Source organism: Neopelma chrysocephalum, unplaced genomic scaffold (genome assembly GCF_003984885.1).
Source record: "Neopelma chrysocephalum unplaced genomic scaffold, ASM398488v2 Primary Assembly neopelma1_131, whole genome shotgun sequence".
In the NCBI taxonomy this organism is placed as follows: Eukaryota; Metazoa; Chordata; class Aves; order Passeriformes; family Pipridae; genus Neopelma; species Neopelma chrysocephalum.
The window spans coordinates 1,619,735-1,644,373 of record NW_020897793.1 but is presented as its reverse complement, the minus strand read 5'-3'; the positions used below and the strand labels follow the sequence as shown (position 1 = coordinate 1,644,373).

The window sequence follows — 24,639 nt, the reverse complement described above, 5'->3', positions numbered from 1 at the left end:
GGGACACAATTTAGAACACATTTTCTATTGCAAGTCATTTTCCAGAACCTGTTTCCACTTACTAAAACAAATCTTAGTTGAACCAAAGTGACTTTTTAAAAAAGTATGTGTCAGCACACACACCAGGGTGTTTGCAGCTGTGCCCTCAGCTGCCCTCCCGCAAGTCTCCTGCCTTGGCAGCTGCACTCCCTCCTTCCCTGCCGAGTGCAGGAATTTCTGGGCTCACAGCTGCCCACCTACCTGCCTATGGCCACCTGCACCACCATGCTAGTGCAGCCCAGGGGGATCCCCAGCCTGCAGGAGGCTGTGGTCAGTCTGGCCCTCCCTGCACACAAACTTGAAGGCAGCACCTTGTCCTCACACTCGGCCTGACACACGGGCTCATTCCAGGGCACTGGCAGAGTCCCCAGGGTGCTGCTGTGAAGCATCCCCTGGCCTATCCTGCCCCAGCAGGAATATCCTGCCTCGAGGACACAGGCACCCAGGTCCCTCCAAGCTGACAGGTGTGGCCTGTGGTACATCAGGGAACGTCAAGAACAGATGTGACCAGAGGAGCCTTGTCCCCAGCCATGGTGGCCTGTTTTTGTAGAGAATCTCCTCTTTCCCTCACCTTTATGAAATGCTACACTCAGTCCTTTCTCAAGCACCACTCCTTGTCTCTGCATTGTGAGCTGTTTTAATTTCTTTCTGGCCTATTCCCCTCCATTTAAAGCTTCACACAAGGCAGGCTGGTTGGATCTCTAATGGGTTAAGGAGAAGGACACCAAAATATCAGAAAATAACCCTTTCAAGTCCTCTTTCTTTCTGTTCAGGAAGGAGTTAATACCTTTCTTGTAAACCACTTACAGCAGTTCTCACTCTGTTCCTAAGCCTTCACCCAGTACCCACCTATCAGGCCTAGCTCAGCTGAGACAGGGGGATCAAGACCCCCTCTCTGATGCTTTTAGGAATGTAAGATTGCTCCCTGAGTCTTCAGAATGGGCTGCAAAACCAGTAATTTCCTATGTGCTTCCAGGCTTTGTTCCTAAGATGCACATCCCCACAGCCTCACTGAGCAATTACTCCCTTGGGCTACAGGTCAGGAAACATTTCAGGGGTTAAGAGCCATGCACGGGTCAGCAGCAGCTCTCTGGCTGCCATGTTTACTACAGCAATGAAGCACAGTAGGCACTACAAGTCAGCTGTTTGTGCTGACCTTGACATACTTCCTGCCAGGCCGGAAACAGAAGTTCCTTGAACCTGTCCCTTCCAGCACATTCTTATCAGCATTCCTGGTGGCCCAGGATCACGCCAAGGTGACTCTCCCCACCCCATGACCTAGGACTGCAGTGGTGCTCCAGGGAGAGCACAATTCTACAGCATTTGCTTCCTTTCTTATTCCAGCAAAAGACCTTTGGCTGACATGATGAGACACACCCCTGGCATTCCAACATCGTTCCATGGGTGCCAGTGGCCAGCTGCAGAACAACTCAGTATGACCCTTCCACCCAAATTCATCTCCCAGACTTGTCTGAAGTTGCCCAAATGATGTCCCGAGCACATATAAAAGGTACAATGTGAGGATAATATTGCACTTAGGTTTTCCTCTAAACCCTCTACGGGAGGAATTTGCACAGATCTCTTGCCCCGGGTTTGCTATGTCCAGCAAGGTTGACTATTTTCATTAAAAGCATCAAAATGTGCTTACTGAAAGGTACTGGTGACCAACTTTTACATCAATAGGTTACACATCTGGGCATCCATAATGATGCAATTGGCATACAGCTTTTTCACTCTACATTTGATGAGAAAAGTTGTAAAAAACTCCAATTTTGAGAATTTATTCTCTTTCTTAAAAAAAAAAAAAGACAGTAAACGAAACTGAGAAGTCAGTAGCCTACAGATCCATTAGGCTAAATCCAGACAATGCTGATGAATTTCTTCTGGGGAAAAGAAAAACATAGTTTTTAAAGAGGATGCTTGCAGAAGAGTTCTGCCACTGAGGCTCATCCTGACTAGCATTCATGTTTCCCTGAGAACTCCACCCAGGGTTTAGACATGAGAATGTGTTTAAGTGCATGAAACAAAGTCCTGTGCCCAGGCATGAAAAAGAGCTTTCAAAACTACTATTTACTGATTTGGGTGCTTGAAGACTGGCAGAAAGCAAGCCACCAGCCCCATGACTTTGAGTCACCTCATGTGAGGAATAGCAGTCAGCTCTGCTTGCCTGCTGAAGAAGGACACCACTGGGCAGAGCTGCTGGACCTGCAGGCCAGCTTTTGTCACCCCAGCCTCCACCCAGGCAGCCAGACAGGAGAAGCCCAGTCCTAATCCAGAAGCCCTTTGTCTAACCTAAAATTCACTAACCACACTTTGGCCAGATACCCCTCTTCAGAACAGGATATGGGGCAGGAAAACCATCCTCATTGCTTGGTTCCTCCATGAGACCTAAAAACTTGTACTGAAGCCCTTCTCTCACCCCTTCCCATCTATAACCCCACAGTCTTTTCTTACATTGTCTGATCTGCTGTCATTTGTAGCAACTTTTCTGTGCCAGGTGGGTGACTGGGACCTGCCCAGACTGTGCTTGCTGAATTCCTGCATCAGCCTTGAACCTCCTGAGCTCTGCCCCTGGCAGAACTTTCTTTGGGGAGGCAGTTCGAGTGCCTGGGGTGGCAGAGTGTCCTGCTGGAAGAGCCTTTCTGCGCTGGAGCTCACACAAACACTGCCTGCAATTTGTTTGTATCTCTGTCTGGGGGCTCTGCAAGCAATCCCTGAAGGCTGATATTTGCTGTTTGTTGATTCAAAGCCACTTAAACCAGTGAAACTGCACCTGCAACCCAGCAGATTTTAGCTTAATGCACTTCTGGAATACGCTCTAGCCTACAACAATAACACAGCCCTCCAGGACCAATATGCTGTCTTGTGGGTAATACTGCTCATTTGCCTGAATGTCATCTGCCACAGACAATTTGGATCAGGTCTTGGATATCTCCATTGTAAAGTATTTTTGTGTGTTTCTGAAGAATAACAGCCCTTTAGCACAATCTGAGAGAGCCTTCAAGATAATAACTAATGCACCATAGGCAAATTTAACTTTTACTATGCCTGTAACCACTCAGAAGCTCTCCACTCTAGATACTGCTTGCCTTCTATTGAAATTGGCATTCTGTTTGCAGTGCCAGCTTTTCAGGTTTTGCTCATGCTCAGATACCTAAAATATCAGTCCAGTATAGGAGTTGGCATTGCAAGTATTTTCACATACCACTTGAGGCAAGTGAAATGCATCTGAGATTGTTTAGAAACATAAAACTGACCATCATCTTCCATTTGACATAAAAAACACAATTATTTCTAACATAGAATTTTATAAAGAATGCAATTGTCAGATAAGCAATATCGCAATCACTTCACATTAAAATTTTAGATAAACACACAAGAGCATGTAATTCAAAGATAATTTACAGATAGAATCCACTTCATCACATGTTAATGTTCTACTTAAGAAAGCAATGCCACATATATAAATGCTTAACTTCTTAAAAATATCTGCAACTCTAGGTTATCTTCCCCTGTACAGGAGTTATTTCAGAAAATGAGCTCTTCTCAAATTCTCAGACTTCCCAGTAGACTTCCCAGAGTGAAAACTTTACACTGCAGGGTTAGATGAGCACTAGTGCCAAGGCAGAGTGTGAATATGTGAGAGGCTGTGTGTGTGTGTGTTGCTGTCAGTGACTTGGGCAGTTTGGCTGGAGCACTTTCCAGTGGAGACTGAGGCAAAAAGGTCATAGAGTGCCTCAACCTACCCCATATCCTAGATAATATCCTGTATATCTGTAACATCCTAAATATCCATATCCTGGGTAACCAGGTCTCCTATTTCCTCCAGAAGAGGGTCCATATTTTTCCTAATCTTTCTTTTATTGCTCATGTACCTTTATAAGCTTTCCTTGTTGCATTTGACATCCCTGGTCAGGTTAAATTCTATCAGGGCTTTGCTTTCCTAACCTGATCCCTGGATGGTTGGATAATTTCCTCTCAGGATAACTCTAGGCTTCCTTTCTGTGTTTGAGTTTTTCCAGGATCTCTTTGTTCATACATGTAGGCCTCCTGGCATTTTTGCCCAACTTCCTCTTTGTTGGGATGCATCACTTCTGAGCTTGGAGGAGGTGACCCTTGAATATTAACCAGCTTTCTTGGGACCCTCTTCCCTCCAGGGCTTTATCCCATGGCATTCTACAAAGCAGATCCCTGATGAGGCCAAAGTCTGCTCTCCTGAAGTCTGGGGTAGTGAGTTTGCTGTGCACCCTTTTCACTGCCCTAAGAATGTTGAACTGCACCATTTCATGGTCACTGCAGCCAAGGCTGCCCTGCAGCTACATGTTCCTCAACAACTCCTCCTTGTAGGTGAGGACAAGGTCCAGCACAGCACCTCTCCTCACTGACTCCTCTATCACTTGGAGACTAAAGTTATCATCAACATATGAACCAGGAACCCTCTGGATTGTTTATGCCCTGCTGTGGTCTGCCTTCAACAGATATTGGGGTGGTTTAAGTGCCCATGAGGAGCAGAGATTGTGAATATGAGGCTGCTCCTACCTGTCCATAGTCAGGAGCTGAAACCAGGAAAATAGCCACCCCTTATCCCATACCATCTACATCAAGCCCAGGTCTCATACTTTCAAACACATCCCAAATAATCACCACCACCTTTTCTGTCTTTTGGTATATATGCAAATATCATTCCCTCAGGCTATGGGCTATCCCTCTAAATTGTCTGTTGACTTAATTTGTCTATGAACACTCTCTCTCTCTCTATATATATATATATCTACATAAACAATATGTATATATATATCTACATCTCCATAAACACTATGTAGAGTGTTTATATCCAACCAGCAGCATGACAAGTTCTGCTTCTTGTGCCTGTGAGAAGAGACATTCTGGTTAGACAGCCCAATTATAGCAGGTGAGGTCTATGAATAAGTCTCTTTTCTGCAATTCTCTTTTTCTGTGAAAAGGAAGATGATTTTTATGTGTTTATCTCATAAAGTCACCATGAAATTTGCTGGGTCATCTGCATTTATCTTCATTGGGAATAATGTTGGAATACTACTGACAAGACTTTTTTCAAGGAGCAACATAGATGTGGTACTCTTCTTTGCAGAATTAATCTTTTTGAAAGCTGTCAGAATTTTTAGACCTGTGAAAACTGGTCCTTTGAGCTCTGTCATCTCCTTTCCTTTTCATCTTGGATTTATAAGCAGCTTTCTCAACAAAGCAGACCAGTTCTTTTGCCTTTATTTTGCCTTGGCACTTAGCGAGGCAGCCCAGTGATATAAAAAATCTCATATATTTCAAAGACTTCGCAAATCTCTTTATAGCACTTTTTTTTTGTTGTTATCAAACAAATAGTACAAAAGCTGATTATGGAGAATATAAACAAGGTCCCTTTTTTAAGCATGATTTGCTATAAGCCAAAGATGTCATTAGATGAAACCTTACATCTCATCTTAAATCAAGGGACTATCCATGGACACTCTGCTCTCATTTCTCTGTTCCCTGATGTCACTTCCTCCCATGCACAACCACCAGAATGACTCCTCTGATCTCTACAATTGATTATATCCATCAGCAAAAAGCAATAAATAATTGCACAGAACCCCCCAACCTTTCAAGCCAGTTTTGGGGTAGCTTTAAGCTGCCTTTCATGCAATAAGGGCTTTGGCCTTTTTGCCCTTTAGCTTTGCCCTGAATTTGATTGCTAGTCTTCCATCTGTTCTGGTACTCTCAACTGGAAAGGAGGCAAGCCAGGATCACATAAACAGGGAGGACTCCCAGGGCCTGCTCCCAGAAAAAAAAACCCACTACAAAACCCACACTTCCAGAAGTCACCAATAATCCTGCCCTATGTGACTTCTCCACCAAGTCACTCTTGCAAATTTGGATCTGACCTCTTTTCAAAATACCTTCATGTATATACTAAACCTCTTTAGTTTTGCCAATGATGTCATTCAGAAAAATTATTTGGTGTTTGGACAACAAAGTATCGAAGTCTGTTTGATAAATTAACTGGTGCCCAGGGCTTAGGGCTATGAACAAAGCCTCTGTAGAGACAGTTTGCTCTATTTAATGGGAGCTAAGCATGTAAATAAAGATTTGAACTTGGATGCCTCAATTCTCTGATGTAAAGTGAGGAGATGGTATCACCAAGAAGCCGGGGAAAGCACAAAGGAAAGCACAAGAGAAAAGTACTGCAGCCTGGGAGCACAATTTCTGACCCTGATGCACTTTGAAAAAACATAGCTATGCAGCTCCCAGAAAGGCTTTGTTTTCCCATATGGCCTGCAACATTCCCAAACAATTTAGACCACAGTCATCATAATGCAGCTGTTGACTCAAGTCCACTCAACACTCCTAATCCAGCCTCCCTTTCCCTGGACAACAGGCCTGGGCAGCAAACCCATCCCCATTTCTGCCCAATGCAGCAGGAGCCCGCCTATACTGGTCTCTCTGACTTCATCCAGGACGTGCTGGGGAGACTATGTTGGGAGGAAGAGAGACAGAGGACAGAGGCTTCAGAAAAGCTGGGGGAACTTTAAGGGAATTTGGATCTGGTCCCTGTGGCTGCCTACATTAGACCAGTCTCATGAGAGGCATGATCCTTGGTGAGCAATGCACTGTACATTAAATAATGCTCGCAGAATTAAAACCTATAAGTACATTTAACTATAAAGTAGTGCACACAGATTTCAGAGCAGCCCCACAGCAAGAGAACAACGCTATTTCAAGTGTATCCAGTGCCAGAGGCAGTCCAGAGAGATGGACTGTAAGCCAGGCCAGCTCTGCCTGCAATAATCTGCAGGGTTGACTCTGTGACAGATTGAAATGCAGTAACAGTGTTTATGCAACTAAATCTTGTTCTAATCTATTAGTTTATGTAACCTTTGCTCATGGATATACTGACTCATAGGTCTCAGGAATCTAAAGAAAATCTCCTTTAACTCTCTCCCATCCTCCAACCCCCAGTTGCCCCATAAACAAATGGATTGTCAGAGATCTTGCTCATTCTCTTTGAGGAAGAATTATGTTGCTAGCAGGAAAAAAGGTATAACTAAAGTTCCCAGAACCAGTGTACTATTCCATACAACCCAAGTTATATAATAAGCTGGCCAGTGGCAGGCAGGTGTCCTTCAGGTTAGCATTTCCAACCACAGAATGTACCATTTGAACCCCAGGCTGGGGAAGGCACAGAAATTGTTTACTTAGCTTATAGGGAGAAAAAATACTGCTTTCTAGCATTCAGTCTTTTTTTATTCTAAATAAAGCATGGCAACCATACCTGTGGGAATGACACTGATGTTTCCTAGCTTGAAAGATGTACTTTCATCCTTCCTATATTGCTTGCATTTCCTAGAACATTTTCACATATATTTTGAGTGAGGAGCTGACAACAGGAACAGAATGAAGAATTCTTGCTGCAGCAGTCACAACTCTAGGGATTACCACACAAAACATGCCCACATCAGCTTATTCTGTCCCTTCCTGGCTAGGCTCTAACCTAGAATTTGTGAAAGGATTTGAGTTAGAATGAATCCTTTTTTGAATTCTTGGGGTGGTGGTTTTCATATTTTTTTTGGTAGGTTTTTGTGTTTGGCTGGGGGGGGTTGTGTGTTTTTTTTGTTTTGGTTTGTTTGTTTGCTTGTTTGGTTTGGGTTTTTTTGCCGCCACTGCAATAGTTCACAGAGCTACTGCAATGCTGCCCACGTAACTGCACTATACCTGATTTAATTTCTAACCCTTTGTATTGAGGATTCATACGCTGGCTAAAGCTGATTGATATCAGTTGTAATTAAAAAGTATTTGGAGCCAAATCCCATTGTATTTGGTGTATTTAGGGGAGGTCATTATGTATTTTTGATGCATACTAGACACTATCATTACTAGATAAATATTCTGTAAATGGATCAGTCATTCCTTATTATTTGCAGCACAAGCAGTATAAGAACAGGCAGAGTGCCTTTTTCTATTAAGTTCCTTTATATATTGGATGGTGTCCTAGTGGATTCTTGATTACACTGAACTGTCTATTCTGCAGAGCCAGAAGCTGTCTCCCAGAGAGGTGGGTCAGGTTTCAGCACTGCCCTGTGCAGCGGTTTTCCAAGGAAAGCCAGCAGATACAGCCCCGGGATGACGCCCGCCAGCCACCTCCCGGCACTGAGCAAAGAGAAAGGCATCACTTGCCCACATGAAATAGGGACTTAATTACATGAAAAGTTTATTCTTTTTACCTACATTCAGGATTTTGAATTTTTTTTTTTTTGACCCTTGAGACTCACTACAGTCTTGCCCAGGTTTTTCAGCAACCTTTTTTTTTTTAACACAAATATTTATGGGATGTCATCCATAAATCTGTTGTGGCTCTACATTGGGCAGTTTTAGGTGCATGTGCCTACAAAAATGCACCTGTAAGTTACACCAAACAAGTCTTCAGTTTTCACTATCTGATTCCAAAAACAAACATCACATTTTTCTCTCAGTTAAAAGTTCACACTCCATGAAGTTGTACCAATTACACCATTACCTATGGTGTAATTTCTATGTCATATATATAATTCTGTGCTTTCCTGCAAATCTTAAGATGGATAACTGCCTATGGATTCACCTACCTGCTCAGCAATCCCTCCCAATTTGTATTAGAGTACATAACTTATTTACATTATGTCTGGTTTAAATTCATTATCCCTCACTCAGACTGAGTGAGACTTATGAAATATTGCCTAAAATAAAAACGAGTCTTGCCTTAGAGCGACATGTTTTGTTCATCACTACAGCTGTGTGAATAGTTCGTTTTTCATGTGTACATAGGTAATCTTGCAAGGCCTTGCCAAAGTTACAAAGTATAGATTACTATTAGCAAGGCTTTGTGGTGTACAAAACCAGAACAAAAAGCCAGATCTTACCCCCAAAAAGCTTTAAACCCACATAAGCCAGAGCTTCACAAGTAGTTTTCACTGCAAAAGTCTCTACAGGATTTGTGCATATAATCTGTGAACTTGGAGTTTATTAATAAAGAAATTTTAGAAGAAAAGTTTTGTACTGGTTTGGTTTTTTTTCTTAAAACAGCAACAGCTGCTAACTTTCTTATGCAAATTATATTAGCAAAAAAACCCCTGCAGCCAAGAAGACTTGGTATTTCTGAAATTCCTATTGTAAAACACAGGAAGGAAAAGTCATTTGAAAGGAATGAAAGTTCACATTTTCTCCACTTTGTTTCATACATTAAGAAGAAGCCACCCTTAGGGGAACTTTTTGGTTTGCTCTATCATTCACACCAAAGCCCAACTTTGGACAGGAGGTGGTGCTATAGCTTGCAAAAATTTTATTACTAGGCAACACCAACAGCTAAAGCTTACTAGAAGAAAAAGGAAAAGGTAAAAACAAAGAGAAACATTCTGAATCCTGTAGAAGTGCTGGTATGCAGACCTTACCTACATATGCTTTCATAGCAGTAGGTGTATTATAACAGTGCTGAAAAGTTGTGTAAGGCCCTAAAGTATTCATGTCTGTCAGGGATTTCAAATACTGAGCAAAAGATGAATATCAAAGCATGGGAAAAACCCCTGTATTGCACAGCATGTTCTGTGCCAGCTGTAACAATTTTTCATGTGGCCAAGGCTCTGTTGACCAGTTCTGTGCCATGAGGAAACTGATGGGATAAATACACGCAGGTGGAAAGTTTTTGCAGGTCCAGAGAGTATTCTGCCTCCCTCTCCCTGAAGAATGTCAAGGTTAGCTGCAGTGTCTGGAGTTTTACTGGGATAACATGAAACACCAAAGTAGGAATCAAACCCCCTCAACTGGGTTAATACTTTCTTTCCTCTCTTTTATTCTTTTGCTGCTTTTCTCCTCAGGCCCTTCTAGAAGCACCACACATGGCAGCATTTGAAGATTTTTTCCTGTTGCCCACATTGCCCTGTCTCCATCCCCATTCCATACCCGTAATTTTACTGGGAGAGCTGTTCTGGACTGTAGCCTGCTTAAAGGCAACTACCATCAACAGCAAAGCTCAGAGAAAACAGTTCTGGGAGATTTGTTCCCTTCTGGATGCACTCACTCTCATTGTCATCTTTTCTTTAGAAAGGACACTAGCAAATGGCTCCCAGAAAGAATCCAAAGGGTATTTTGTGACAGAGTAAGTCTTTTTTTCACATATTCTTTTCTGAAACAGTCAATTATCCGTAGCCTGCTAAAGCTAAGAACTAGGTGTTAGTCCAAGGCCAACAGTAGACTGTGGGAGAACTTCTTATCTCAGTTACACAAGTGTGGATCTGGAGGAACTCCAGTTATTAAACAATCTATAAAATAAGGATAACAATAACTATTATTTCAAAAAGGTTTTGTGATGGTTAACTACCAGTAATTAATGCTGGTGGAAAGATCAGGATGCTGGAAATGAAAAACACTATAGAAATTCTAAGTACTCATTATTTCTGCCATTTACAATTACACTTCTCGATGCAATCTACTTGTTGTAGTCAGTCTGCCCATCAATGCTCCCTGCAGATCTAGCCTATTAAGTCCCTGAGTGATTCACCAGTTTCACATTTTAACTGGAAAAAAAAGTTTACCTCTTTCTAGATGCCATTGTAGCTGAAGGCACCACCGATTTGAAAGTCAAAATTCACAAATAAAAGGAAGTGGGTGCGAAGGCAGAACAACTTGAACACATTTCACTTGAAATGGCTGGATTTAAAGATCATTCTAGGGCTGCAAAATGGGATTTAAAACAGAAAAATTAAAAAATCCTTTTATTGAAAGGGATCTCTTGAAACTTTAAGATTACTAATAAAAATTACAGTAGGGGTTGGACTTTAGAGTAAAACTGTCAGCTAAACTGTGCTATAATTACTTATCATAAGAAGGATCTACTGATGCTTGTGATTCTACAGCTTTATCTTCTTTAAATACCTCTCTATCTTCTATCATGGGATCTTTCCAACAAACAGCTTTAAGTAATTTCATGCAGTCAACTTGATTGTAAACAGAATGGTATAAAAGGTGCTAAGCAAATACTTCAGTTTTTTCAAAAATAACCAATTTTAAATATACATACATTGAATTTCACCCAGTCTAGTGGAATTACAAGAATATCATATGATAAATGATGCAAACTTGATACTTAGGTGTCTCACTAGCAATGCAACATCACTGTTTTAAATTAACACTCCTTAGAAAACTATTTTGTGACAGAATATTCTTTAGCTTCAGTGCTCTGACTTTAAATCAATTCCTTTAGAAATTATAATCTATTTCCAACTTGTCTTTCTATTCTTCAGAAGGTTTAAGAACAACATTAGAGAAGATTTTCAGGCTCACCTTTTCTACACATCTCTTCCAGTGACCACAGTTGCCTTTTCAGCATTAGATCCAGCTTTGCCAAAACAAGAAGAAAGCCTCCACCTGAGCAACCATAAAAATGGTATCATCATTTCAGCATTCAAAACAGGACTAACTAATTAGCACCAAAGCAAGGAAATCATCTATAAGCAAAGTGCTGTCAGACATACACAGTAAAAACTACAGTATTTGGTATCTCCCCTGTTGATGACCTGTGCAACTTTATAAGAATGTATTTTTTAAAAAATATGACAGGAATGTGCCACCAGAGCTAAAAAAAAAAACAACAAAAAACAGAACATGAAGAAAAACATACTTCATAAACATGTGTTACTATTTGGGGCCTGACTCCTTACTTTTGTTGCTAATACTAAAAAAAAAAAAAAGTAATCATTAAAAAGTGGGGAGAATGTAGCATCCCTTGCCCTGCATTCTAAACTAGGATGTCTTGCCAGTGATTATTCTGAAGTATAGTAAAATACGATTTTGTTTTTGCATTTGGAATTTTTAAGTGGTCTTTTAAAGCTCAAGGTTTTACTGTAAGATGCAAGACCTGGATATGCAGACTGAAAAAACATATGTGTTATAAAATACGCAGCAGAAACTTAGAATATTTATAGTACAATATCTAGGTCCACAAAATATTAAACTCTAAGCTTGCTCTCAGCTGTTCCAGAGATTTAGGCTAGGAAGGAGGCAAGTAATCAGAGATAAAGGAGAGTATAATTGTTTCACATCCTGCATTTATTCTGATTTCCAACTGGTGCAAGAACTCAGCAGAGAAAGACTAGAGAACAGGAACTTTGTGATGCAGCAGAGAATCAAAATTAAAGCTCCCTGCTTAACAACTTTGCCATTAACTCCTTCCACAGGGACTTGGAGAGGGTGAGATCTGCTCCTCCCAGCTGACACTGTCCCATCTGCTGGCTCACTGAAACAAGAGCTCAATCCACAGGTGGTTATTGGTTATTGTTTCCCAGACTTACAGCTTCACACACCTCCTCACAAGCACCACAACCTGTATGGGAGACAGTGCATCTGGCACAGATCATTTTAACCCTTCAGCAGTGTTCTGTAAAGCAATCACATGTTCAAAGCAACTTTATCACTCCTCACATGGCCACAGAAGCAGCTCAAGTGAGAACACTATAACAGAAAGCAGACAGTTGTTGTCTTGCCACACAACTCACAACTTTTGGTTGTCTCAGACTTGCTTATAGACATTATCCTGACAAGAGTAAAACTGCTCAGCAAAACCCCCTACTTCAGTGTTAATACTAATTCAATGTAGAAATAAGAATAGTAAAGGCAACGACTATCCAACATTTATTTAATGGTTAATTTTCTTACAAGTGTAAACCCGAAATATATGAAGCTTTTTCTTCTTAGAGTAAAAATTATCTAAATATTTTCTTACTTCTGGAGGACTAAAAAATTAATAAAAAAGCTTACCACACTACATCTATAACAGGACATTTTAAATGCAATAAAAAGCATTCTAAGATGCCACATACACAGAGGTTATTTCACCAGAATCCTACTGGTTTCATTCCTGTGCATTTTCTTTGGCTTTTAGATTAAACAGAACTATGCAAATGTATGCAACAGCTGTGAGGAGAACAAGTATATGTAATACTTGTTAAATCTGTTAAATTTAAGGTATAGATTCTTGTCATACTGTGAAATAAGCATTAGCAGACAAGAAGTAGTGACAGTGAATAGTTTGTTTCTGAATCATGCATGAGTAATTCTGTTGGTAAAGATCTGTTTGGTTGTGTTTATTACACACGAGTGATTAAAGATCATTAAGTTTATAAATACAAATAGGAAGAGAATATAGAAATTGCAGTTGTCTAAGGGGATTTCTTGTGTTCCTTTGTGCTTATGTATTTTGTTAAAAGTGTGAAAGAAGTTAATACTACTTTCTTGCCCACCAGAAGATTCAGAATTAAGATACTAATATCAAACTCTTTTTTCTGAGCATAATTGTAGCTTTTGAAGCTCTCTCGCACAGGTAGTGCTGCACAGGTATGTTTTTTAGGGCTGACATAAGATTTACGCAGCACAGCGGCCACTTCCCTGCCCGGTTCCAGCCCTCCCTCCCCATCAGGATCGGTGCTGTCCTTCCCTCGTCTCCCGCGCTCCGGGGCTGGCCGGGCACGGAGAGCCTGGGACAGCATAGAACCTTTCCCGAACAGGTGTCCTTGCTTTTCTTCTGACCGGGACCAGAGGTGTCTCCGTTTTAGCTCCCGTTCCCAGCCTCTCCCGTGTGCGGCCTTCGGGGCGGTCCGGGGAGGGGCTGCCGGCCCTGGGACAGCGCGGAGCGGCCGCACATCGCCCGTGCCCGGCGGGGATGGCACCGGGGCCGTGACCGGGAGCACCGCACCCATGCCCGGTGAGTGCTGCGGGCGCGGGGGGACCGAGGGAAGCAGGGAGGGGGTGCCCGGCTCCTGCTGCAGCCCCGGGCCGGGCACCAGCCCCGGCCCCTGCAGGAAAGCTCGACATCGGCTCTAACCTGTCTCTGAACTCCAAGCGCTGTTCACCTGCCCGGCCTCCTCCGGAGCCGGCTCAGGGAGCGGAGCCTGTAACCTGCGGGTCCGGGAGGCACCGCCCGGAGCACCTGCCAGGGGAGAGCTTGGCTCAGAGACAGGCACAGCCAATGCAGGGTCCAGGCTGCCCCCTTGTTATTTGGTTTATACTGTACATATGCTTATACGCCAAGTGCCTTCATATGGGGATTAAAATTTTGGTGGAGAACTGGCTGGTCACAACTCCAAAAGGCTTACTGCAAAGTTTAAGGAAAGCTTATTAAAAGCACATCATCAGACAGTAAGCAAAAAGGGATGCAATCCCCAAAGGAGACAGAGGATGACCATCAACATCTCCTCTGTGCTGGGATAAACCTGGTACCTATTAACAGTAGACAGTCCCCCAGCTCAGGCCACCCAGAGATGAAATGGTCCAACAGGTCTCTTCCATCTCCTGCTGCCATGATCCAGTACCACTGCAGAATACAATACATAATTTCTCAAGATGACAGGTAGTTATTTAAAAAGATAGATATTTTCTCCCTGCACACAATGGACTCAACTTATTTCAATGGTCGATTTTGTGACTAGTGCTACATTGTGCCGTACACAAGTGGATCTGTTGCTGATCTAATCAGATAAGATGGACAAAAAGTGAGCCAAATTCTCCTTACTCTTATTAAACCACAGGTAGCTTTACTGAAATGAGTAAAACTTCACCTTATATCTACGACTGTGTAAAGTTAAAGAAAGAATTTGAGCCAATGGCTGTGGCTGTGTCATAAACTCACACCATTCTGCACTGAACAAACTCAGTACATAAAAACTCATTAACAAAGAGATTGGAAACTCATTCTCTTACACCAAAAATCAATGCACAGGTGCTGTACTATATGTTGGATTACAACACACTGAAGTTTACTGTCCTTAATAGTAAATGGTGACAAACTTGTTATGGGGGGACACAGAACTGCTGCTGAGAGCATCAAAGACTTGTGAATGAAGAGGACAAGTTAAACAAAGTTCTGTTGAGCTTGCTTAAAATGTTAACCTTTCAGATACCTCTGTCAGGGAGTAAAACTACCAGCCATATAGACATTTGTATTGTTGATAGTGCACCTATATGAAATAAAACATTAATTTCTGTTATGTTCAAGGGCATTAAACTGGTGCATTTTTTTCTGCATCTGGCCATCTAAGCTGCAATAAAATGGCAATCTGACTGAAGACATATTTGAGCATGCCCTACAAAACTAAAAGGAATAAACACACAAAATTCCCATGGTTATATGCATTTCCTCATACTGTGCATTCTTATCAAAGGAAACTAATGTACCCACATAGTACAATCAGACTTGTGTCTGTATTAATATTAACCCATACCAAATGGGTACTTGTTTCCTGTTCCTCAGAATAAGTATTGCAGTAATAGTCTGGCTGAATGCTGAAACCTGTTCAGGTCACCTGCCAGCTGCAAGGACAGCAAAGTGCCCGTTGCTGTGGCACAGCCATGAGCAGAGTGGCTGCTCCGTGGTGGTGCTGGGAGACACGAGTGATTATGTCACTCACAGGGAAGCAGCAGCCAATTCCTGCAGAGAGTTAAGGCAACACACCTGGAGGGGAACTGGAAAACTGAGTTGGCTCCGATGACTCTACCAACTGCAGGAAAATGAGTTAGGATATCTAGAGTTCTTTAAGGCACTATGGCCAGCTTAATTTTACAGCACAAGGTAATTACTTAAGTGTTCTGTAGCTGAAGGACATTTCATATCACTTATTGCAACAGGGCAACACTGAAAAAGATCAGTAATACGTGTATTTGCAACTGACTTGCCATACTCTTTATAGCTCTAATCGATAAGCTCCATGAAATTAGTTTTTAATTCTTATTCAAAGCTATTACTGGTGTTGACTGATTATTTTGAGGTTGTATTGTCTTTATTTACTTGTACCATCATAGAGAGATGGCTAACTGCAAGGTATCTACCAAGCACAGACAGATAAAGAGGAAAAAAGAAATAAAGCATAACCAGAGATATCTCCCTAAGCACAGAGAAGGGAAAAAGGTCAATACCAGTTGTGAGAAAACACCAGGTCACTTTGCTGCTTCAGTTTCAGAGGAGACCCTGAGAATAGTCAGCACCCAGTACTCAGCTGATCCTGAGCTGCCTCCCATGGCTGCAGAGTGGAAGATAATTCTGCAGTCTGGGCTCTTTTTCAGACAGAGGATATTCTGGTAGGATCAATTCTCAGTTGAGATCTAGTCACATCTCAATGCATCAGTACTAGTCTAGTGGGGACTGAACATAAGTGGTCTTTGCAGCCTTTCACTGCAGCATACTCAGCAAAGATGTGAAAGCAATGAACTGAGCCCATTATCAATTATCTACCCTTGGTCTGATGAGAAATTCTCACAACAGAATTCCTCATATTCATATTAAATACATTTATTAAGTTTTTTTAGTGTGAACAACCCAAACCCCAAATTATACAAGATTTTGTTTTATGTGAAGTAATCACGATTCAGGAAACAGTGTTTAATGGATACTTAACTCTGACTTCAGAGATCAGGAAACACATGCATCCTTAGAAGGAAAACAACCCATAGCTTTGCTTTGTTCCTTGTTCCAGGGTCTAGTCTCAATTCAACATAGATGAATAGTTGGAAGAACAAACCAACCCAAAATAATGGAAGAACAAACCAAACAAAAATAATGGTACCTTTTGTATTAGGTGCTCCTGGCTTTTCTTCTTCTTTTGTTACACAAACTCTAGCACTTCTGACATGCTGAGGTGAAATGCTTATGCTAAGGTAAAATGAAAGCCCAAACAATCCTTTGGGGTCTGGTTGTTTCTTTTTCCCCCCTGTCTGTAGTCTCTTACCTTGCAGTCATTGCCAGCATATCTGAACACTTTCTAATCTGTCACTGCTGATGTCATACATCTTCCAAAGACAAAAATGTGCACATGAGCTGAAGGCTTAATTTAAAAAAAAAAATCATTCTGGAATGTAAATCAGATAAATTTGTTAGCTTTATTATTCCTGCCTATCCCCAAAACATATATAACTTTGATCTTCCTATGATGCTTTATGTGCTTCTATGTTTGTATAGAACAAGCAGTTGCTGTGGCTGGAGCTGTAATAGGAGGCATCCTTCTATTTGTTCTCATTGGAATGACTGCATACCTGCTCTGGAAAAAATTTTGCTGCCTCCTTTCTTATGAAAAGCTCACCAGTTCTGTCAAAACAACAAATGCAAATGCCTTTTTTCAGGATCAGACAAATCCTGAAATGCAACTGAAAAGCACAAGGTACCTATTTTCATTTTGTTTTTAAAGCATACACTACTGGTACTTTATTTCAATTGTTTTGTTTCTTTAGGAAATGAATAATTTTACTCTGAAAGCAAGGATTATTTCTGATTTATGTAAAAGAGATACTACATTCAAATATAATTGGTGCATGGCTAGCTTCTTTTTTTACCTAGACAAATTCACCTATCTTCCAGAGTCATTCCTGGTGGTCTCATAATGAAGCATCCAAGAACCGAACAACAGGACTTCAGTTCAGGAGGGAGATTCCCTTAGAAAGTTAGTTACCAGGGCTTTTGGGCTCTAAAACAAGAAGCTGCAGTTAATTCTTCTTTTCCTTTGAAAGATAAATTCTAAAGGAAAAGAAAGAGGGATAGAGAGGAATCTGTCTGAAGAATTAAGACCTAATGTGCCTCACTGGATTTTTATGCATTAAACCAATAACATCAATTGCAAAACAATGGACATTTATAATTTTTACCTATGCATCTCTGTAGAATTTTTACAAAACTGTGTGAAAAGAACAGTAAAGTTATTACTATTACCAAGTTTGGTTTCCATATTTAAACCAGAAGAGTCAATAGCTGCTGTTGTCTTGAGCAGATCCAGGAGTGTTCCATTTATCATTCCACCAACACTGCATGGGAGAGACTGGATTAACCTGACAAATGAAGAACAAGTTCAGGAAGACAGTGACCCCTACATGATCCCTCAGACTGGGCCACGGTCATCATTTCATTCTTTGGGTATGCCACTGAAAAAATGGGACTCTCCTTAAGGGTATTCCTTTAATGGGTAACTTGATTATTATGAGTCATATTTATTGGGGGCACATTAGAAAGTGTTATACAGTACAAGCCCTAAACACTATATGTGTGTGTGTGTATATATATATATGTGTGTGTGTGTATATATATATATACAGGAATTGAGCGAGAACAAAGCCATTCTGGTCCCAGTGCTGTGGTACCTTGCACATATGGCAGACAAAGCAATCTCTCCTCCCATGTTTTGTAAAGGCCCAACACGAGTGTAGCTCAGCAAGTGTCTTATTGTTGTTCCCAGAAACAGCAGTGACCAGTTGCAGGCTGAAACAACAAATGCCTAAAACTATCCACATACAGTCACAGGAATAAAAGAAAGAAAAGTGGTGTACCCTTACAACTACTCCTCCATATTTGAGGAAAAGAGAAATAAAATATGAAATTACACCAAAAATTATTGTTAATTAAGAGACTAATGTGATTATAAAAATGCCTGCAATGGTCTTGAGACTAATCTTGTTTTTTACAAGGTGCTTGTTTTTTATTTCATGAAGCTGGAGCTTACGTTGTAGGGACCATTAACCCAGAGCTGTACAAGTTTCCTGAAGACAAAAGTGAGACGGATTTTCCTGATGGCAACATTGGCCGCCTCTGGTTCTCCGTAGAATACGAGCAAGAGTCAGAGAGGCTCCTGGTCTCCTTGATCAAAGTCAGAAAGCTGCAGCCTCCTGCTGATTCCTGTAGTCCATTTGTGAAAATCTACTTGCTGCCTGATGAAAGAAGCTACTTGCAGTCCAAAACAAAACGTAAAACTCTTAACCCGCAGTTTGATGAAAACTTTGTTTTTCAGGTACTTTTCCTTCGGATGAAGCAGATTTTTGTTTGCAAATATTAACCTGTCAAACTACAGTAGTTTGTGGAAAATTAATGTTCACAACACTTCTGACAAGATAGAAGTTGCTTCCACCAGAGATGGGATATTTTACTGGGGCTTTTGGAGATCCTGGGCTACAGAAGTGTGTGGCTCCAGAACTGATCTTACTTGTGCTCTGCACCAAAGTTAAGGATTTCAGGACTTGCCCTGGGAATGATGAAAATTCCAGTTTGAATGGCTGAGCAGTTCAGCCCAGCAGCTCTGGAAGTCCAGAAGCAGCCAATACTGATCTAATGCTTTCATAGCTTTTAGTTTCTTTGCTGTGGAAGTGGGCTAGACACTAGAACTTATCTGGTATGCTATTTGTATAGAGTTGTAAAGCGTGGCTCCCCCCATGCTAAGAGGCTTCCAGCAGATGTCACAAGACAAAAGCTTTAAAACCAGAAAAAGTTCGTGTTTCAGACAACTGAAAAAATAAATGTTTACAGATTTCTAAACATTTGTGTCTGAAAGTGAACACATCATGTAACACTAGATCTGCATGAGCTGAAAAACCACCAACTAACTTCATATTTTTCAAATAAACTCATTCTATTTTAGCTTGTATCTTGACTTCTGCATAGCTAAAACTTCAGGCAAATTAAGAAAGTGGACTTCAAATAATTAAAGGAAATCTCCACCTACCTTCAACATACTTTGAAAAATTCTTCCTTTGAAGTCATGCTAGAATAGAAAAGTGCCAGATATTTTATAATTATTAATAAATTCTTCCTTTTCCTGTGCAGGTTTCTAGTAAAATGTTGCTCCAAAGGACTCTGAAGTTTTTGGTTTATCATGTCGATAAACAGAAGAAGCATCATCTCCTAGGACAAGTTATCTTCCCACTAAAAAATGAAGTATTAACTGATGACAACAAACTAGTCATATGGAGAGATCTGGAGAAAGAAAACTTGGAGGTATGTGGTACCAGGCTGCTTGGCATTGGGGAACTTCTGTCATCTTACAAGTATTGGAGGGATACAGCTGAAGTAGAAGCATGTTCTATCAAGCACATCAAATGAAAAAGTATTTGATAAACATTTGGAATCAGAATCCCCATCTTACCGACCTGCAGATCCACAACTGCTGGAAAGGGATTACCCAATTTCTCAGAAACAGTCACATGAGTTAGGAGGTAGTTACATAGGAAAGCACCTTTTCCTATTTGCTTCTGTTTTGAATTCCTAAGAGCAGAAAAAAAGCAGAAGAGGCAAGGAAATAACACAGAACCCAGAGGAGAGAGTACTTCAAAGGTTTAGGAAGGCTGATTAATTGATTCCATCAAATGCCACAATGGCATAAATAAAGCCATTACAATTCCCTCACACCCCTTAGTGTGACAGAAACCATTACTATGAAAAAGGCTTTTTCTCCCCATTTGTCCATGTGACCATAGTTTTTCAGATATATCTGACAAGCGGTGTTCTGCTTCCCAAGCCTCCTTCAGAGTATGGTGATATCCAGTTCTCCCTGAGCTACAATGACTACCTGGGCCGTCTCACTGTAGTGGTTCTGAGGGCAAGGGGATTAAAGCTCCAGGAGGAGAACCATGCTGTTGGTAAGTGTGATTTCCCCTTTGCTATCAGCTCCAGAATTCCTGTTTTAATTTGCTCCTTCCTCATCTGTCCACCCAGGCTTGTGCTGACTGACTCTGAAAAGAACAAATAAACATCTCAGTGATTTAATATGACTGGAAACAAGCCATATTTTGCTACTGGGATAATTGGATTTTGATAGCTTAGTTCTGCTGTGTTTGGGATTTGTTTCATAATAAATGGTTTGTCTCACGTCATCAGTGGCAATTTTTTTCTCCTGTTTTAGTACAGAGAGCAACATCCCTTTGCTGCACTCCAACATAGAGAAAGCAGCATTGCAGGGGATATTGACATTAAAAGATTTGCTTCAGGTCAAATTCCCAGAGGTAACAGCTGCAGGACAACTGCTTACACTGAACAGCTGTCCTAGGAAGAACTGAATTGGGAAAAAATTCCCATTTTAGGACAGCCTGGCTGTTGTTCAAAGGACCATGGCACGGAGTCACATTTTCCTCCCTTTCTGCAGTGGGGGTTTTTCTGATATGTCATACTCATGTCCTTGGTCTCTGAGATTACCTCAAAATGCTCTTTAAAATCTAAACACTCAAAACAGAAACAGGCAGCAGAAAATTTCAGGTTGCTTTGGATCTCATTGTCAAAGATCTACTGAATAAGACCATAATGCAATACCAGACCCCCTTTAGGAAGCAAGGCAAAATTCTGTTTTTCTTGGCATGTGTCTCCCACAATTTCTGTAATATTCTTTAAAAGAAAGAGGAGAGACCATTGATCTCTTCCTCAAATTTTCTACAGAAGCCCTCACCACAGGTCTCGGTGACTGTGAGAATCTGTTCATCTGCAACACACCCAATCCAAGCACAGGCTGCATCTCTGTGATGTGGTTCCTCCCTCACGCCCTCCCTTGTGTTGGCTCAAACAGCCACGTGATCACACACCTGAAAATAACTGCTGACTGAACAAACTAAGCCTGCAAAAAAGTCTCCACCAGATGAAGGGAAGGCATAGAAATATAAGATCAAGGACGCAGGGTAAGGATATGACTGCTCATTTTAGCAGCTCTTGAATTGGAAAGTGCACTGCAGAACTGCACCCTCAGTGCTTCGTGTGCTCCCTGCTCAAATGTTATGCATTGCCATGCTGCCATGTGTATTCCATGAATCCCTCATGACCTGATTTGACACCTGATATTGAATCCTGAAGGGAAGAAATTCCTTAAGCCATCTCCTAACTGCTTCTCACGTATTTTCTTCTTGAATTTCTTTTTCTCCAAGGTGTGTATGTCAAAGTCTCACTGATGAACCATAATAAATTCATCAAAAGTAAAAAGACAGCAGCTGTTCTGGGAACTCCCAATCCAGTGTATAATGAAACCTTCAGTTTCAAGGCAGATCAGACAGAGCTGGATACAGCAAGCCTGAGTCTATCTGTGCTCCAGAGTATCAAGGGAGAAAGTAAGCTACATAAATTACTACAGTCAAGTTGTCATAAATCTCTTACATATTGGAGACATGTTTAAACCTGGGATTATTCCTTTTCAGCAATAATCATAAAACATATAAGAGTTTTGGGGTATTTCACAGGCTGTTTCTTCAAAAAGCAGAACAACTTAGTTGCAGTTAAGCATATGTCTCCTTCAGAGGCTAAAGATAAATTTAACAGAAGGTGAATAAAATAACCACAGACTAGTCATTGTCAGTACAAGGTGCTGAACTTTTTTTCGTATTATTTCAGTATCCTATTAAAACAAGCTTATGCAGTTATTCTGTCAACACTCGTGGGTAATCCTCAACCTCCAAAATTTTGAGGCCATTCACTCTTGCTAACCAAATTTGAAAGTGGAATAGGAATTTTAATTATCCCACAGTTCATGCAGTGAGAAAGAAGAAAGAGATTAGCAACATCCCCGTTCCCTGACAGAAAACCTGATGCGTGAGGCCACCTCTTACTAATTGTTAGAGAATCCATTAAGGATTCTCTAAGGAGTTCCGCTTGGAGAAGTAAATCAGAATTCAATATTTCCACTGCTCACAAGAACATCTTCCCTGCAGTGCAAATACGGTCTTGATAATGTAACATTAATACCCTCATTTAGATTCACACACTCCTAAAGAAAATTCCTTTAGGTGAGATTTTGGGCAGGTACTTTGACTTTGAAGATTGATGAGAACTAGAATCAGCACTTGACTCTTTCATCATTTTCACCTGCAGACAGTAAATGCTTTGCAAACTATTCTGAAGTTCGTGCCAGACAAGTTCGAATCATTTTCCCCATTCACAGCTGAAAAGTTCAGGTGTGAAGAAACAATTTGCTCCTTGGCAGAGGGTGGTCAGTGGCAATCCACATATTGTGGCTCCAAGCTGTCTCAGTAACTACATTTATTCGTCCCAAGCCAGAGCACCATATGAATCCTACTGAGGTTGCTGATGCCCAAAACTAGGGCAAATTTCCACAGTAAACTTGAGGTAGAGGAGCTGGGCAGATAGAGATTTTTGTGCCTTGAACACAGTCTAGTTTAAGTGCAGGCCTGCATTGACTAAGTACACACTTACTGCAGTACCTGAATCTTAGCAGGTAGAAACTACAGAACCTAAAATCCAGCATGAATTCCTGGACGAATATTTTGGTTTAGTAACTTTCAGAATATGCATTACCCAGAGAAATATAAGTTAATATGCAAATTTAGGCAAGGATTTCATTACTAACTGCTTATTTTTTTTTCCTAGAAACACTTCTGCTAGGACGAGTAGTAGTTGGGCCTTTCATGTACACACGTGGCAAAGAACTTGAACACTGGAATGAAATGATCAGCAAGCCCAAGGAGCTGGTTAAACGATGGCATGCTCTCTGCCACAGCATGTAGACAGTACTGATAAAAAAAACAACCTTAAAATGGAAAAGCTCTTACTATCTTTCCTATCTAAAGGGTACAAAAATATTTGCTAAGATTTTGTATTCTAAGTAGACAATAATAAAAGAATTGAATTATTTCCTTAACCAAACCAAAATACAAGACTTAGTCCCTGGTAGGCTGGAACTCTCTCTTTCCCCTTTTCAAAATGTATGTTCATTTTAATTAACACACAGCAGAGTAAACAAAACACGAAGCCAAACATGATCTCCCAGTATTAGTTATTTTGACTAGTAAATTCCACTTTTTGGTCATGAGTTCCATGCACAAATGATCACCCATCATGTGGATAGAATCCAAAATGGCCTAAAAATTTTCAGTGATGACACCAGGCCTAACTGCCCATACATTGCATCAACACAGGCAGAGTGGCTTCACCAAAAGGAGTGGGAGCCCAGTAAGATGCCAAAACTGACAAACCCAACTAATAAATTTACAGTTTATTCAGAATAGCAGCATTATATTTAAAACCTCTTTTGATTAGGAAGGGTGGAAGGAACTGTTTATGGGTCAAAAACCCAGAAGCACCTGTTTCCCTCAGCACAGTGTATTTCTTGTAGTTCAGTGTTTTCACCTCACCCCAACATACAACACGCTGTGCTGGCACAAGCATAGAAGGGACAAGCATAGAAGTCATGAAGTCATAAGTGACTGGAGGTTTGCATGAGTATTGGAATACTCTGAGAACATAAGAAAAGGACCTGTCCTGCCCTTATATATTTCCCTCTAAACACGTCTCTGCTAGAGACAGCGCACTGATTTAAAGAATCTTGGGTTTGACCTGGTATGACCATTCTAACATTGAAAATCCAATTAGCTTAAGCCCCTAGGGCATATATCTGTTTTAGCAGTAGAGTTATCTTTGTTAAGTAAATTACTCTTCCATAAAGCAATTTGGAGCAATTATTCTTAATCAAAATAAAATAGGACATTCTTCTCTTCTTGATTGTTCACTGGGGACCTGAACTCTGTGCCTTTCACACTGTACAGTCATAAGCCAGACAGACTGACTACTGCAGCAAAACATTTTGTACAATTGTGTTCCAAGAGGACCATAATATCTACAGCTGAAATAAAACCAACTTCCTTTCAAACAGGATACAACAGTAATTAATTAAATATATTAAAAAGATGGGACTTCTTTGGAGAGATGAGAATGCTTTCCATTTCGGTAATATTGTTATTATCTAAAGGAAATATTGTGAATGAGAAGATATCACAGAGTAACTGTAAGATAACAGACTTCCCTGATCCACCATCTGAAATGTTACATGG

The 24,639-nt window shown here is 40.9% G+C and overlaps 2 protein-coding genes across 4 annotated transcripts in view; one reads left to right on the top strand and one right to left on the bottom strand.

Annotated features, from left to right (window-relative positions):
• GPRIN2 (G protein regulated inducer of neurite outgrowth 2) overlaps positions 1-17,830 on the bottom strand; it is a 38,333-nt gene extending 20,503 nt beyond the window's left edge. The window contains exons 1-6 of one of the 2 annotated variants that reach the window (XM_027698641.1): positions 17,768-17,830; positions 16,794-16,913; positions 14,293-14,386; positions 12,381-12,454; positions 11,362-11,445; positions 10,614-10,752 (exon numbers count right to left, since the gene is read on the bottom strand). In XM_027698641.1, the coding sequence (XP_027554442.1) occupies positions 10,614-10,630 (17 nt within the window). In that variant the 5' untranslated portion in view covers positions 10,631-10,752; positions 11,362-11,445; positions 12,381-12,454; ... (1 more) ...; positions 16,794-16,913; positions 17,768-17,830. The remainder of the gene's footprint in view (positions 1-10,613; positions 10,753-11,361; positions 11,446-12,380; positions 12,455-14,292; positions 14,387-16,793; positions 16,914-17,767) is intronic. The other variant, XM_027698640.1, reaches the window with a different exon arrangement.
• LOC113975028 (synaptotagmin-15-like) lies at positions 13,459-23,479 on the top strand. Of its 2 annotated transcripts, none has more exons than XM_027698644.1 (8): positions 13,459-13,777; positions 17,024-17,222; positions 17,826-17,968; positions 18,517-18,836; positions 19,646-19,816; positions 20,337-20,457; positions 21,727-21,906; positions 23,180-23,479. In XM_027698644.1, the coding sequence occupies exons 1-8, from the start codon at positions 13,771-13,773 to the stop codon at positions 23,314-23,316; spliced, it is 1,278 nt and encodes a 425-aa protein (XP_027554445.1). In that variant the 5' UTR covers positions 13,459-13,770; the 3' UTR covers positions 23,317-23,479. The 2 variants fall into 2 exon arrangements, with proteins under 2 accessions (XP_027554445.1, XP_027554446.1); XM_027698645.1 differs by having other exon boundaries at positions 13,462-13,777; positions 18,541-18,836.
• The last annotated feature ends 1,160 nt before the right edge of the window (positions 23,480-24,639 follow it).